The 14,822-nt window shown below is 35.1% G+C and overlaps 1 protein-coding gene across 1 annotated transcript; it reads right to left on the minus strand.

Annotated features, from left to right (window-relative positions):
- Positions 1–887: 887 nt before the first annotated feature.
- Positions 888–1,649, minus strand: LOC138348857 (uncharacterized mitochondrial protein AtMg00300-like). The gene has a single exon (XM_069298449.1). It carries the CDS (start codon positions 1,647–1,649, stop codon positions 888–890), a length of 762 nt encoding a protein of 253 aa, XP_069154550.1.
- Between the last annotated feature and the right edge of the window lie 13,173 nt (positions 1,650–14,822).

Here is a 14,822-nt window from a genome sequence, read left to right on the forward strand (position 1 = left end):
GATATGAATGTTGAGAATGCAACTAGATTTCTTGTTTTTGGTTTAGTTTGAATTACAGAATTCAAGGTAGAAATGAGATTATCAAGAGGATGTGATGAACTATGCTTCCATCCTGACCTTGGAGCAGACTGATTTGGCAGATCATCATGATCTTTTTCAGCAGGAGTTACATCATCTCCTGGGGAGTCTGATGTATTCTGGCTGGAGTTTTGAGTAGTACCAGGTTCCCTATCATCCTGTTCAACCTCAGCATCCTCTTCAGGTAGACTGTGATTCTGATCATCACAATCATTTTTCAGTTGTTGATCTGCATCAGTTTCAGCACCTTCAATCTTCTTGGATTTTAGCATTTTGAGCACATCATCATCATCATTTGATCCATCATTCTTCAAGCTTCCATTTTCATCAAAAACAACATGAATGCTTTCTTCAATGCATTGTGTTCGTTTGTTGAATATTCTGTAGGCTTTGCTGGATGACGAATCTCCAACAAATACTCCTTCATCACTTCTGGGATCAAATTTTCCCAGATCATCATCCCCATTATTAAGCACAAAACATCTGCATCCAAAAGCTCTAAGATAGTTCAGCATTGGCTTCCTATTGTTGAGAAGTTCGTATGGAGTCTTATTCAACACAACTCTTATTAGAAACCTGTTGGTAACACGACATGCTGTGTTAACAGCTTCAGCCCAGAAACTTTGAGGAAGATTTGATTCAATAATCATAGTTCTGGCAATGTTCACCAAGGTTCTGTTCTTTCTCTCCACTACTCCCTTTTGTTGAGGAGTTCTTGAAGCAGAGAAATTGTGGCTTGTACCTTTTTCCATACAGAATCTATCCAGTGTTGAGTTTTCAAACTCTGTCCCATGATCAGATTTAATGCTTCAAACAACTTGATTCAATTTGGTTTGAATCATTTTGAAGATCACCACCAGCTCATCAGCTGTATCTTCCTTTGATCTCAAAAATCTCGTCCAGGTGTATCTTGAATAGTCATCAACAATCACCAAAATGTACTTCTTGCAATTTCTGCTTTGAACCGTCAAGGGTCCACAAAGGTCCATATGAATCAGCTCTAAGGTTCTTGATGATGTTACCTGATTCTTGGGCTTGAATGATGATCTGATTTTCTTTCCTTTAACACAAGCTTCACATATTTTTTTTCCAGCAAACTTCATTTTGGGCAACCCTCGGACCAGGTCCTTTGAAATCAACTTACTCAATAAAGATGAACTCACATGTCCCAGCCTGCGATGCCAGAGATCAGCATTTTCATTTTGAGCACTGAGACTTGTTAAGTCATCTCCATGAGAGATTTCCAAGTTTGCCACATACATATTTTTACTTCTGTGTGCAGTGAGAATTACCTTGTTTGTAGTTAAACTCACCACAGTGCATTTTTCAAAAGTAAACTTGATCTCATTTCCTTTGTCACAGATTTGTGAAACACTTAATAAGTTGTACTTCAACCCATCCACATGGTAAACATTGGTAATTGAATCTTCAGGAGATCTTCCTACTTTGCCAACTCCTAGAATGTACCCCTTCTTACCTTCACCAAATGAGACACCTCCTCCTTGGAGGGTCTTGAGTGAGAGGAAGTTCTTTACATCACCAGTCATATGTTTAGAGCAGCCACTATCCATATACCAACATTGACTGCTGCTCCTCTCACTCACCTGCACCAGAAATCACTTGTTAAGCTTGGGAACCCATTTCAGCTTGAGTTCCCAGTAGGCAGACAAAGGAGTGATCAGATTGTACTTGGTCCAATATGGTAGACTTTGAGGCTTTCTAACAAAAGACATAGGAGCAGGAACATATTTTTTCTTTGAAAATCTGTGAGTTGAGACAGGCTCTGTAGGACCAGGTCTCTCATTTGGTACATTTTGTCTTTCAGCATAATTAGAGTATTTTTCACACGATTTTCTCCAGCTAACACACTCATTCTTCAAATGTCCGTTCTTACCACAATGAAGACACAACAGATTGTCAGACACAAACACATACTTACTGTGAGGATTATAAGGAGGACTTATGTTCAGACTTCCTAGTCCTTTCTTATTGAAATTACTCTGATTTGTCACATTTGACAGCAACTTTGAGGATTTGGTCCACTTAAGAGAATTTTCAAGCTCTTCCTTAAGTTTCACAATATCCTGTTCTAATTTGTTACTCTTTTCAAGTGACAGACTAAGAATTTTCTCTGAGTTTTTCAATTTTTCTTGAATTTCAGCTTGCAGACTATTTGACTTTCCATTTAGCTTTTTAGCTTCTTCAGTAATCTAACACAACTTGTTCTTAAGTTCAGAGTTATTTAACTCTAGAGACACCATTCTTGACATTGTGTCTTCAAATTGACCTTTGTTTTCAGTTAAAATTTCAAGTTCAGCATTCATGGTATCTCTTTCAGATGTTAACTCTATCACAGAATCTAGCATGACTTTTGCCAAGGTTCTCAATTTTTTAAGAGAATATTTATCCAAGTCATTTTTCATGTCAAGAAGAGTTACCTGATTGTCCTCTTCTTCATTTTCTGTGTGTGCCATGAGAGCAAACATTTCATTGAAGACAGTTTCCTCCTCATGCACAGCAACCATAGACACATTTTTTGGCTCATCAGGATCTTCTGAATCACTTGAAGAATCCCCCCATGCAGCAAGAGCCCTTTTGACAACCATATCAGCAGCAGCTTTACGATCTCTGTTACCAAGTACAAGGTCCCTTCTTTTTACTTTGTCACCCCTGTGTTTTTGATGTTCCTTGTTTTCATTCTTGAGCAAAAAACACTCTCTGATGAAGTGCCCAGATTTTCCACACTTGTAGCAAGTATCACCTTGAGTAGCATTTCGAGTCCCATTTGTTCCTCTTTTATAAATTTTGTTTTTTCTGACAACCTTTTGAAATCTACTGATTAGATATGCCATATCATCATCATCACTTCAATCTTCATCTGATTTATACTTCAACATCAATGACTTGTCCTTCTTGGCTTCTTTTTTTGACAAATCGTAGTTTTGATTCATCTCATGTGCTTTAAGAATACCAATCAAGGCATCCATTGTCAGCACCTTCAAGTCCTTTGCTTCTCTAATGGCATCAACTTTGCTCTCCCAAGACTTTGGAAGAATTTGAAGCACTTTCCTGACTTGTTTGGTCATGCTTATAGGTTCACCCAGACTTCGCAGCTCATTTGTAATGGAAGACAACTTGGTGAACATGTCATGTATTTTTTCTCCTTCCTTCATTTTGAAGTTCTCATATCTTGAGGTGAGCATGTCAATCTTAGATTCTTTGACTTGTTCAGTTCCTTCATATGCAGTCAACAAGCAATTCCAAATTTCTTTAGCAGCCTCACAGGCTGACACTCTGTTGTACTCATCAGATCCTATTCCACAGACCAGAAGAGTTTTAGCTTTGAAACCCTTTTCAATGTTTTTCCTGTCAGCATCATCATATTTCTGCCTGGGCTTTGGAACAGTAATGGTCTTTTCTCCATCCTTTTCTTCCATCATTGGAACAAAGGGTCCATCTAGTATAATATCCCATAACTCGCTATCTTCAGCCATGAGGTAATCATGCATTCTAACTTTCCACCAACTGTAGAAATGTCCATTGAAACGAGGAGGTCTGTGTGATGACTGACCTTCTTCGAGGTTAAGTGGAGCTGTCATTCTAGAACAAAATCACTTCCTTGGTGTTAACCAAATAGGTAGTGCCCGCTCTGATACCACTTCATAGAATGTACGCCTTCACTTAATGAGTAGTGGACCAGGTCCCTTACTTCACTTGAGAAAATTACCAGAAAGTTAAATGCAGTAAAATCAACACAATGATTTTACGTGGAAACCTCCTTACTTAAGGGAGTAAAACCACGACATGTCTCACAGGATTTTCAATCGTTTTCACTAATCTTCAAAAGCAAAAGCGAAACACAATTACACCAAATGTAAGAAAGAGTTATCAATCTTACCGTTAAGCAATAGTCCTCTATTGCTCAACAAGCCTAAGTAGAAATAGAATCTACTCACTAAGCTATCCCACCTGGACAACCTAGACTTCTAACACAACACACCAATTCCTTTATAGAGTTAGGAGTGGTTTACAATTTAAGAACAAGAGAATAAATTCCTAAACAACTAGACGAAAAGCTCCAGATGTTGCTGTTGTCCTTCGAATTATTCTGCCTTTGCTTTGTGTAGCCTTTGCAAGAGTTCTTGAAAAGTTTTTATCAAGTTGCAAAAACTAACAACAAATGTTTAGGAAAATGCCTTTTATATGGGCAAGTCACTTTCCTAAACTTCTTTGCCATTGGCTGGAAAGGTCACACTTTTCTGACGCCATCGGGAAGTGTGCACCTACTTTCTGTACCGTCTCCAGCTGGCAGTCGACTGGCTCATCATCATGAGAGCTCTACTAGGTTCCTGGGTTTCTTTCATCTGCAATACTTCAAACAAGACACCAGCAATACTCAAGTAGAAAACCCGGTACCTTTATGAGGTCCCTAAGTTTGTCAAATCATCAAAACTACAAATAACAATATGTTGATGTTACTAGTAGTTGTGAAGGTATCATTGTTCCAAACCTTTTTCAGTTATTATTTTGTTTTCAATGTTACATGATGTTTCTCACATCAACTTAACATTAAGCTATGTTAATATTATCATCAAGCATTACGAAGATGCACGTTGAACCGTCTTATGGTCAAATTTAATTGTTTGTCTTATTTCTTTGTGAAGCTTCTACCATTTACTTTTTAAACATTTGTTAAACCATTATTTTCTATATTTACCTCAAGACTTGAAAGTTAGAACAGTTTTTTCTTTAGGAAACATTTCCATTACTTCATAAAAGCTCTAGTCGTACGGTTTCTTCCAATCTTTTGGTTGAATTTCCTTCTTATGCGGTGACCCTTCTTGTGTTATATGCTTTTGTTCATACTTATATCATTCCTTTCTATATTACAAGATTGAAGTAAGAAAACACTAAGTAAATCTTAGCTGTGTTTTGGAAAATTTTCCACTGAGTGGCATTTATGCTTTCATCCCACCACCTATAAGTTGTTCTTCATCCAAACTTCCACTATACACCCTACCTTATATAATTTTTATCTTTAGTTTTCTCTTTATATCTGTTGGTTTTGTCCTTTGACTTACCCATAAATTGGTGTTTTTCTCTGTTTAATGTAGTTGCATGTAGTTAACTGTAAGCAGTATAATCTTTAAAAGCATATGATTGTTGAGGGTGAAATATACTTTTTTATTCAATGACTGTTGTAGAATCATTTATTGAATCAGGTAACACCATTGAAACAAATATGCATTGTAATCTTATCACGTTATGATGATTTTATTTCTCATAAATTCTATGATGAAAATTTGTGGTCGTTGTTTTTGCTTCTTGATTGTAGTTGTTATTTTTGTTGCCGGTAGAGAACAATAAGTAACAAAATTCAATTTTTATTGGGAAAAGATGTTACATTGTTTGCTAGGAGGAAATAATAAGAAAAGATGTAAGATTAATAAAGGCTGGTCAATATTTTCGTAACTAACTTTGATAAGATTCTTAGATATTTTCCCATCTTCCATTCAAAGACATTATGATGGTGGAAATTTCACCTGAGCCTGACTATTTTTTTTAAGAAAGAGAGAGTAGTCAAGACATGTATTATGGCGGAGGAACAGCCGCTGGTTAATTTAGAGAAAGAAGATGTAGCGATGAGCGGGGAAGTGTTTATTGAAGAGGTGAAAAAGACGAGTTGAACTTCTGTGCCTATGATAGTGCTGACGGTATCACAATACCTTTTGCGCGTTTTGCCAATGATTATGATCGGTTACCTTAGTAAAGTTTCACTCTCTAGTGCTTCTATTTCTACTTCACTTTCCAATGTAACTGGTTATAATGTTCTTTTCGGAATGTGTAGTTCGATTGAGACTGTATTTGGTCAAGCCTATGAAGCCAAACAATATCAAAAATTTTGAACTTTTACTTGTAGTGTTATTATTTGACTATCTCTGGCACATAGTTTAATCGTACCAATACTTTTAAGTGCAATTGTATCTGTATGCTTCCAATTTACGAGTTGTAGGCATTTATATTAACCTTGAGTTAGGGATTGTTAAAGAAGCATTGTAAATCAGTTTATCCTATAGGTTTAATGTGATCTTACTTATACTTTATGTAAACTATTCATTGGTTTACGAAAAGTCTCGAGCTTAATTCTCTACGGATGTTTTCCTGACCACGGGGTGACTTCTTCTGCTTTGCCATCCCATCTAGTGTAATGGTTTTCTTGGAATGGTTGGCATTTGATCTAATCATTTTTCGCTCTGGTCTGTTTCCAAATCCGATACTGGAAACATCCATACTGTGCATATGCTTTACAATCACTACGGTGCACTGCCATATACCTTATTCTTACGGTGCTGTAGAAAGTACCTTATTCAATTGAGCATGAAGCTTGGTGGTCAGAAGCGGAAAATATTGTTCTCGCTGCTGTGATGGTTCTTTCAGCAACATATATTGTTGGTGTCATGGGATTCATTATTTGTTCTCCGCGGAATGAGGAAGAACTTTAGCTGAATAGCTTCTTTTACAATAAAAAACAAAATTATGTGATTTGAGAAAGGTGAGTCTCTATAACAACCTTTGGTGTGAGTTAAACATGGATTATCTTATGCTGTACCTTATGATGTAAACTAGTTGGTGTATAGACCTTGTTTTTAGTTAGGTACTATTTATGTGGTAATTTGTTGATACCTTCGACATTCAGCTTCTTTTCACTTTTAATCTTTTGGAGTTTTTCAAATTTTCAAACAGACTACATGTAACAGATATTTTGTATGATTTGATTTAGATGCTGGACTAAAATCTACCTCGAGGTAGGAAATAATTTCTACTTATGGAACATTATAAAATTTTGTACTACTTTTGCAATCTTTAATTAGTCGAGAAAATCTTCCAGCAACTTTATAATGGTGTATTGTCTACTCAGGGAATCTATATCGTGGAGAATCTGCTATTGACAGCCTTAATTTGTTAAATGATGGATAACAACTAACTGCTGTTGAAATCTTTAAATCATCTTCTCTTTGCTGGTGCATTGAATGAGTATGCAAAATATTCTCTTTTTTAACATGCGGCACAAGCTGAATTCCTTGGTTACCCAAATAAATTTAACTTTTGTTTTGCGTTTCTTCTATTCAAGTGTGTCACAAGAGCAATGTGTGTTGCAACTTCAAGCATACTTCCTTGTTCTTGATGTTCACTTGGTTATGGTTATTTGTGTAGTTTAGTTCATCACAAAAGATAATCAGTTGTTCAAAACAACCATATATCTACATGAATTAGGGGTACTTGTGGGTACTGTGCACTAGAGTATGCCATGACGAAACAATGACTTTGAAGGCATGCTTACAGCTTTAGGGTAGTCCTGGAGATTATTAGAGCCAGGAAAGAAATTGAAAGTTCAAATATTAGAGATATTTAATTCTGGTTATATGGCTAGACCATTGTTCAATGAGTGGACATAGTACTCATCGATGGCTGATCCAATTCTACAAGGACATTATCAGGTAAGTGGCCTATCCCAAGATCTAGAACTCGCTAAGATGAATATAGTGTGAAATTTACTATTAGTACACCTCTTCACACTATTCCTTTCTAAGTATGTGGTACGATACATGTTTTTCGATGTTTATTGTAAATCAATATATTAAACTATTTAATAGCTAATTTGATGTTTAGATCATTTATATTACACAATTATATGATAAGGGAATCCATCTAAGCAAAAATTATCATATTTGAATTACAAATTGTGGCTATAAAAAATCTAGACAACGTTTCCTTACTTTGAAAGTATGGCTAGAGGGATGCTAACAGTCTAGATTATTTATTATAAAAATTTAAATTTGAAAAGGCTACACTTTATAAGTGTTGTTGCTGAAGAGGTATAAAACCTACAATTTTAATGTGTGACACATTAGAAAGTCTAGTTTTATCAAATAAAAGTGTGCCAATGAGATTCCACAAAGAGTGACCTTTGTACCGCATTGACCATGGTTTTTAAGAAAAGGTGCTATGGTAACACTCAAAAACTGTAGCATAAGGTCAAAATCCTTGTTAGGTCAACAGTAGAGCAGAGGTAAGCTTATCTTTCAAATATTTGAAGCTTTTCTCTCAAAAATAACCTTCTTATGGGTCAAATATGTTAAGGGATATGCAATAGATGCAAACCGGTCGACAAACCTTATATAGTACCAGGCTAGGCCCACTAAACTTCGTGTGTCGGTGAGAGTTAGGGATCTAGGAGAATTTTAACCACTTTCATCTACTTTGGATGACCTCTATACCCTCACCTGAGATAATATGATCAAGAAATACAATCGATCTCAAATAAAAACTCACACTTACTATGCTTATCATAGAGTTGTTGATCCTTGAGGACCTGGAATACAACCCTCAACTGGACCATATGATCATTTTTACTCTTAGAATATTACAAGATGTTATCAATGAAGACAATTACAAAAGTATCAAGGTAATCATGAATCACTCTATTCATTATGTGCACAATAGTCGTCGGGGCATTAGTTAACTCAAAAGACATGACTTGGAACTCATAGTGACCATACCTAGTTAAGAATTTCGTCTGAGAAATGTCTTAATCTATCACTCTAAGATTGTTATATCCCGACCTCATCGAGTTTCCAAAAGTAACTCGTATCTTGGATTTTCTCAAATTAATCATCAACCTTAGGGAGAGGATACTTCTACTTTATGGTGAATTTATTCTGTTTTCGGTAATCAATGCACATCCTAAGCGACTCATCTTTATTTTTTAGAAATAAGACTGCAGTACCTCAAAAATACTTGGTTGAATAAAGCCTTTATCTATACAATCTTTGAGTTGAAACTTAAACTCTTTCAATCTGGACGAAGCCATCCGATAAGGAGAAACTGAAATGGGATTCGTATCCCGTAATAAGTCAATACCGAAGTCCATTTCCTGTTCGACAGAAATCCCTTGATGGTCATTAAGAATGACCTCCATGAATTCTCTAACTATGAGGGCCGACTGTCATGACCCAAGAGTAACCCCTAGAAGTTATGACACTTTTGAGTCGATACACGACGTACTTGACCTTGCGGATGTCTTGTACAAGTCTTTTGACATCATTCATCGCATTCATGTATGAAAAGCAGTACGGAATTAAAAATTTTCACACAAAATATCTTGAAACATCTTTCATACTATAATCATAGAAACACTAAGTCTCAAAATTTGCCAATCTTAGACTCAGGAGTGCTTGGGACACGACCCATACAATAATTATATAAAAATACTTAGTCCATTACAATACTTTGAAATAAAATACATCTCAAGACGATTATTCCCTCGAGTCAAGTGAGGATATACTTCATCTTTGCCTTAACGATTACTAGATTCCACACTTTCCTTCAAGATCATTCTCACCTTCCACCTACACCTTTAGATATAACAAAATATATGGAATTAGTACAAAAACTTGAACTAAGTATTGATTGATGTATAAAATCATGAGAAACTGATATTTATTAGAAATATGCTCGTTTTTTAAAACAAAGCATCATATTATAAGTATAAGAGCAACATTTAAGTATCAAACATCACAATCATAGCAAGCGTACATAAAAACATATATACATGATCCTCCTACACAAGGTGATTCTGAGTCTCACTTAAGTGATTTATCAAGTGACCGCCTATACAACCCGTTTACACAAACCTAACAGAACCTTTAGACTACCTAAGATAAGATCATTCTCACTACATGCAATATCATATACATATATATATTCTCTTCCCAGAGGTTATCAAAATACTTACTTAAGCAATGCAAGAAGAGACTATTCATCCACCCTCTCCAAGTATACCTAAATAATCCTTAAGACTACCTAAGTTTAGATCATGTCTACTTATTCAATTTACTTTTTCTATCAATATTCATTCTTACGACTTCCCTATAAAAGACATGAAGTGACCATTCTCATTCCCCCTTCATACCTTAACCAAGAAACCCTTAAACTATCTCGATAATTACTTAGTCATTAACATACTTTGGAACTACAGTCATAGTCTTCATTTGTTTATTAAGATCCATTCAAGACATAAGGACATTCAAGTAATTGTCTTGGAAAACACCTAGGGACTCACTAATATGTTCAAAGCCTAATCATGCAATGTCTAGATAGAGTCCCATACCACTATTTTAACTTCATAGAACTTCTCCAATACTAGTAGGTATACCATATGATGTGAATATGCAGTTACCTACATAGACCATACTAGCTATAAATGGAATCCGGAGTCATAGCACTACTCTGATTGAGGGTGTTCCACTTGCTAATGGTAGAAATTGGACACATCCCATGTAGGCACATGGTTAAGGAATATCGAGGGTTCCTTTGTACTCAATCCTCATCCTGAACTAGAGCTACTATCCAAGCACACTCACTCGGGGATAGCCTTTGTTCTCATTGAGTGATTTACATTAAGGATCATATGAAGAGGTTCCATATCTAGATTATAACCCAATCACATTTCAATGTACCAAAGAGGGTCCACTGAGGCTTCCTACAATGGCCAAGCATATAACTTAATGACTTTCCTAAGGATTATTTCATGTTGTTACAGGCAATCAAATCTAAGTCCACCATTGAAACAAAAAGGATACCATTACGACTTTCATCTTCAAGGATATCTTAACATTCCAATAAGGTTGAAGATTCCACATAAAGGACCTTTGTAGCAATGTTCAAGGTTGCATGTCAATCACACATACAAGACTATAAGACTTTAGCATACTAAGTCATGATCTCATATTCACGTTGTACAGGTATCAAGTAAGGGACACAAGTCTACCAAAACAAGACACACACATACTTCACCATATCACATATAACATATGAAATCAAGAAGCATATAGGTATAACAAATATATTCTATAGGTCATCCTACTCATCACCATAGTATCATCAATCTAAGTATCTCAAGTATCATATTATCTATCATGAAACATCATACTTCAATATCAAGTAATACACATAATGACTACACTTCTACTTAGAGACACACATCATAAACTAGAAGAACTCATGCTTTGACTCCACATAAACACATGAGTCATCATGACATTCATAATATCCACAAAATCAAGTTAAAACATGATAAATCTATAATACATAAAAGTAATGTCGACGAGGCAACATCATTCACAATTCATAAAGTAATTCCTACATTAATCACAAGTATAGCACATAATCACCACCACAATAAGTGGACCATAACAAGCATCATCATAATCTAAGAACTAGACTATATAATATTGAGAAACATAGGTCAACATACCATGAATTAAACCTCACAACTTCAATCCATAGCCAATTATCCAACAAAATACTCAAAGGCCCTTACCCATGACCATTTATTACAATAAAATATTGAATAATATATAATTCAACATACATTTATGAAATTAAGGTACCATACAAAAAATTCTTGCATGATTATATCATAATCCAATAGCATTAAGGCATAATCAATTCACCCATAAATTATTCAAAACTAAAATTTCATGGTTTGTATGGGTTCATAGAGTTTTTAGATTAAATTAATCAAATTAACGTTAATGCAATCATAATACAATGTTCAAAACCTTTAATGGAAGAACGCAAGGATAGAATACAAAATTGGACAATTCATGTTTTTATCATCTTTGCAAATCATTGGAATTGACTCCTTGAAGAAAGATATTTCAAGTATAAATAGACATACCTTTATTGGAATGAAAAGCCCACAAAATTGATGAACAAAACATCAGAAAATGAGTCTTCTTCCTTGGACCTCCAAAGCTTCATCAATGGAAGTATTGGAGAGAAGAATAAAGAGGTTTTGTTTTGAGTTTGAGAGGTCTAATTACCATCCATAAGTCACCCTTAAATTACCCAAAAGACCCCTGCACTTATTGGACAAATTAAACAACTCAAATTTGACTTGAAAACGACGCAAAGAAATCTCGGAGTTTACAGCGCGTCGCGGAGGCTTTTTTCAAATCTTAATTTTGGAAAATTTTTGGACAGAATATTTCATTACAGCCCCGCGCGCAGAGAAAGAAATTTTTTCTTTAAGTATTGGCCGCGCGACGTGCAGCCACCACCAAAATCTGGCGGGCGCGACAGCTTGAAAGTACAATGTTTGGGTCCTCTTGGCGACCCTTTTATTTGTCCCCGGGGCGTCATTCAATGACGTTTCAATCCTTTTTCTGTCAGGACATGATTATTAACCCTCGGTACTTAAATTTACCCTCAAACGATACTCAAAAACATTACTACAAAACACTACGACACACTAGTTCAATTTCGACTGGTTTCCGAACTTCTTGGACGTTTGACCTCCAAACTGTTCAAAACTCTATATACTACATTTAAAAACTATAATTAAAAATTTTATTACTTTAAAAAGACATGACACAAGTGTTGGTCTCGAGTTCAACCTATCTCATTTGCGAGGGTGTAACAATACAACTTCATCGATAGAATAGAGAAATGGTATCATGCCCGAATAGGAGGAACTACCAATATGTCACATCTTAAGACCACACCTAAGAAGATAGTGCCAATCTTGGATTGTAGACCGGCGTACTTTACCTCATGGATTTCTTGTACAATCCCTTTTGTATTGTTCATCGCATATAAATATATGAAAAGCAATGCTGAATTAAAACATTTCACAAGAATATTCTATAATTCTTTAAAAACTCTTTAATATAGAACTCATAGGAAATACTAAGTCTCATTTCATCAAATCATAGACACAAGAGTACTTTGGGACACAACTCATACAATATGAATATAGAAATACTTAGTTTGTTACAATACTTTAATAAGAGATAAAAAAAGATATCTATGCCCTCGAGTCATATTAGGACATACTTCATCTTCACTTGATTTATTCTACGATCAAAATCTTGTTTCCCAAATTTCCCTTACCTACCAACCACTATAGATATAGATAAAAGCATGGAATTAGTACAAAAACATGTACTAAGTATGACATAATTCATAAAATCATGAAAACAAACATTAATTGGATATATACATCGTTTTCATTTAATTACAAAATTATAATCAAAAGAGTAACATTTAACACCTTAGAAAGACATAGGATAACATTTAAGCAATCTTGTACATTTTTAAGGATCACATTAAAGTGAAGAATTTCTTTGTACAGTGAAATTCTTCATTGTTACTCTGAAATTTTTTAACTTCACTTTAGACACCTTATATCATGTCATCCTCTCACTAAAAGCTATCCTAAGACTCATTTAAGTAATACAAAGATAAAACACCAATACATCCTCGTTAGGCACACCATATTATTCTTAAGACCACCTATAATGAGATACACACCAAGCACACAAAATGAGATCCTCCTACCAAAGCTGATTCTAAGGTTCACTAGAGTGAGTTGTGAAGCGACCGCGCATACAATCCATTACACACACACTAAAAAGATCCTATAGACTACCTTAGATAGAATCATTCTTAATTAATACAACAACATATAAATAATATGACATTCTCTTTCCAAATGCTATCAAAAGAATTACTTAAGTAAATCAAGAAGATAACATCCATTATTGACCTCAGTAAGATTTTCTAAATAATCCTTAAGACAACCTAAGGCTTATGTCATGTCTACATAATCAACCATCTTCCCTAACTAGAGTCATTCTTAAGACTTATCTAGGTAAGATGCAAAGTGACCATTCCCATGACTCCTTCAAACCTTAACCAGACTATCCTTAACTGCTCTAGATAAGTACTTATTAATTTGACATGCTTTCTTAACAAATGCCATTACAGTCATTTGTTCATTTAAGAGACATTCATCAACATTCAAGTAATGGTCTTGGACAAGACCCAGAGACTCTAACTAACACCTTCAAAGCCTATTGTGCAATGTCTAGATAGCGTCCCATACCACTACCTAAACTTCATAGAACTTCTCTAATACTATTAGGTATCCCATATGATTAGAATAAACTATAACCGACATAAACCATGGTAGAAAAACATGGAATCGAGAGTGGTAACCTACTCCCATAGAGGGTGTTCTACTTGCCAGTGGTAGAACTTGAACACATACCATGTAGGTAGATGGTTAAGGATTATGAAGGGAGTGCTTTGTACACTAGTCTCATACTTTAATTAGAACTAATTACCTTATCATAATTACTAGGTTCTAGCCTTTGTTCTTCTAGAGTAATTTACATAAATGTTTCATATAAAGGGGTTCCATATCAAGTTCACGACCAAATACCATTAACCCTACCAATGATGTCCACTAGGGCTACCTTACACAAGAAGCTCATAATGTCTTTCCTAAGGATTGATATGATGATTTTCCAGACAACCAATCTTAGGTCCATTATTTATTACAAGAAGGATACCCATTACGACATTCGACTTCAAGGTTCATAACCTTACCACTAGGTTAAAGTTTTCACATAATGGACCCTCTTAACATCATTAAATGTCTCATGTCATTCATAAATACAATACTAAGAGGATTTAGCATACTAAGTCAAGACATCTCATATTCACATTTATACATGCATCAGTCTAATCTACAAGACAGATTAGGACTTCACTTTATGACATATTGCATATCATATTCAAGAAGCACATACGCACAACCTTCATCACTTTTAGATCACCCTATACACTTCTATAAATCATTCATATAATCATTATAGGCGTATATAGTCAAGTAG

The sequence above is a fragment of the Solanum lycopersicum genome, chromosome 5, assembly GCF_036512215.1.
Source record: "Solanum lycopersicum chromosome 5, SLM_r2.1".
NCBI classification, from domain to species: Eukaryota; Viridiplantae; Streptophyta; class Magnoliopsida; order Solanales; family Solanaceae; genus Solanum; species Solanum lycopersicum.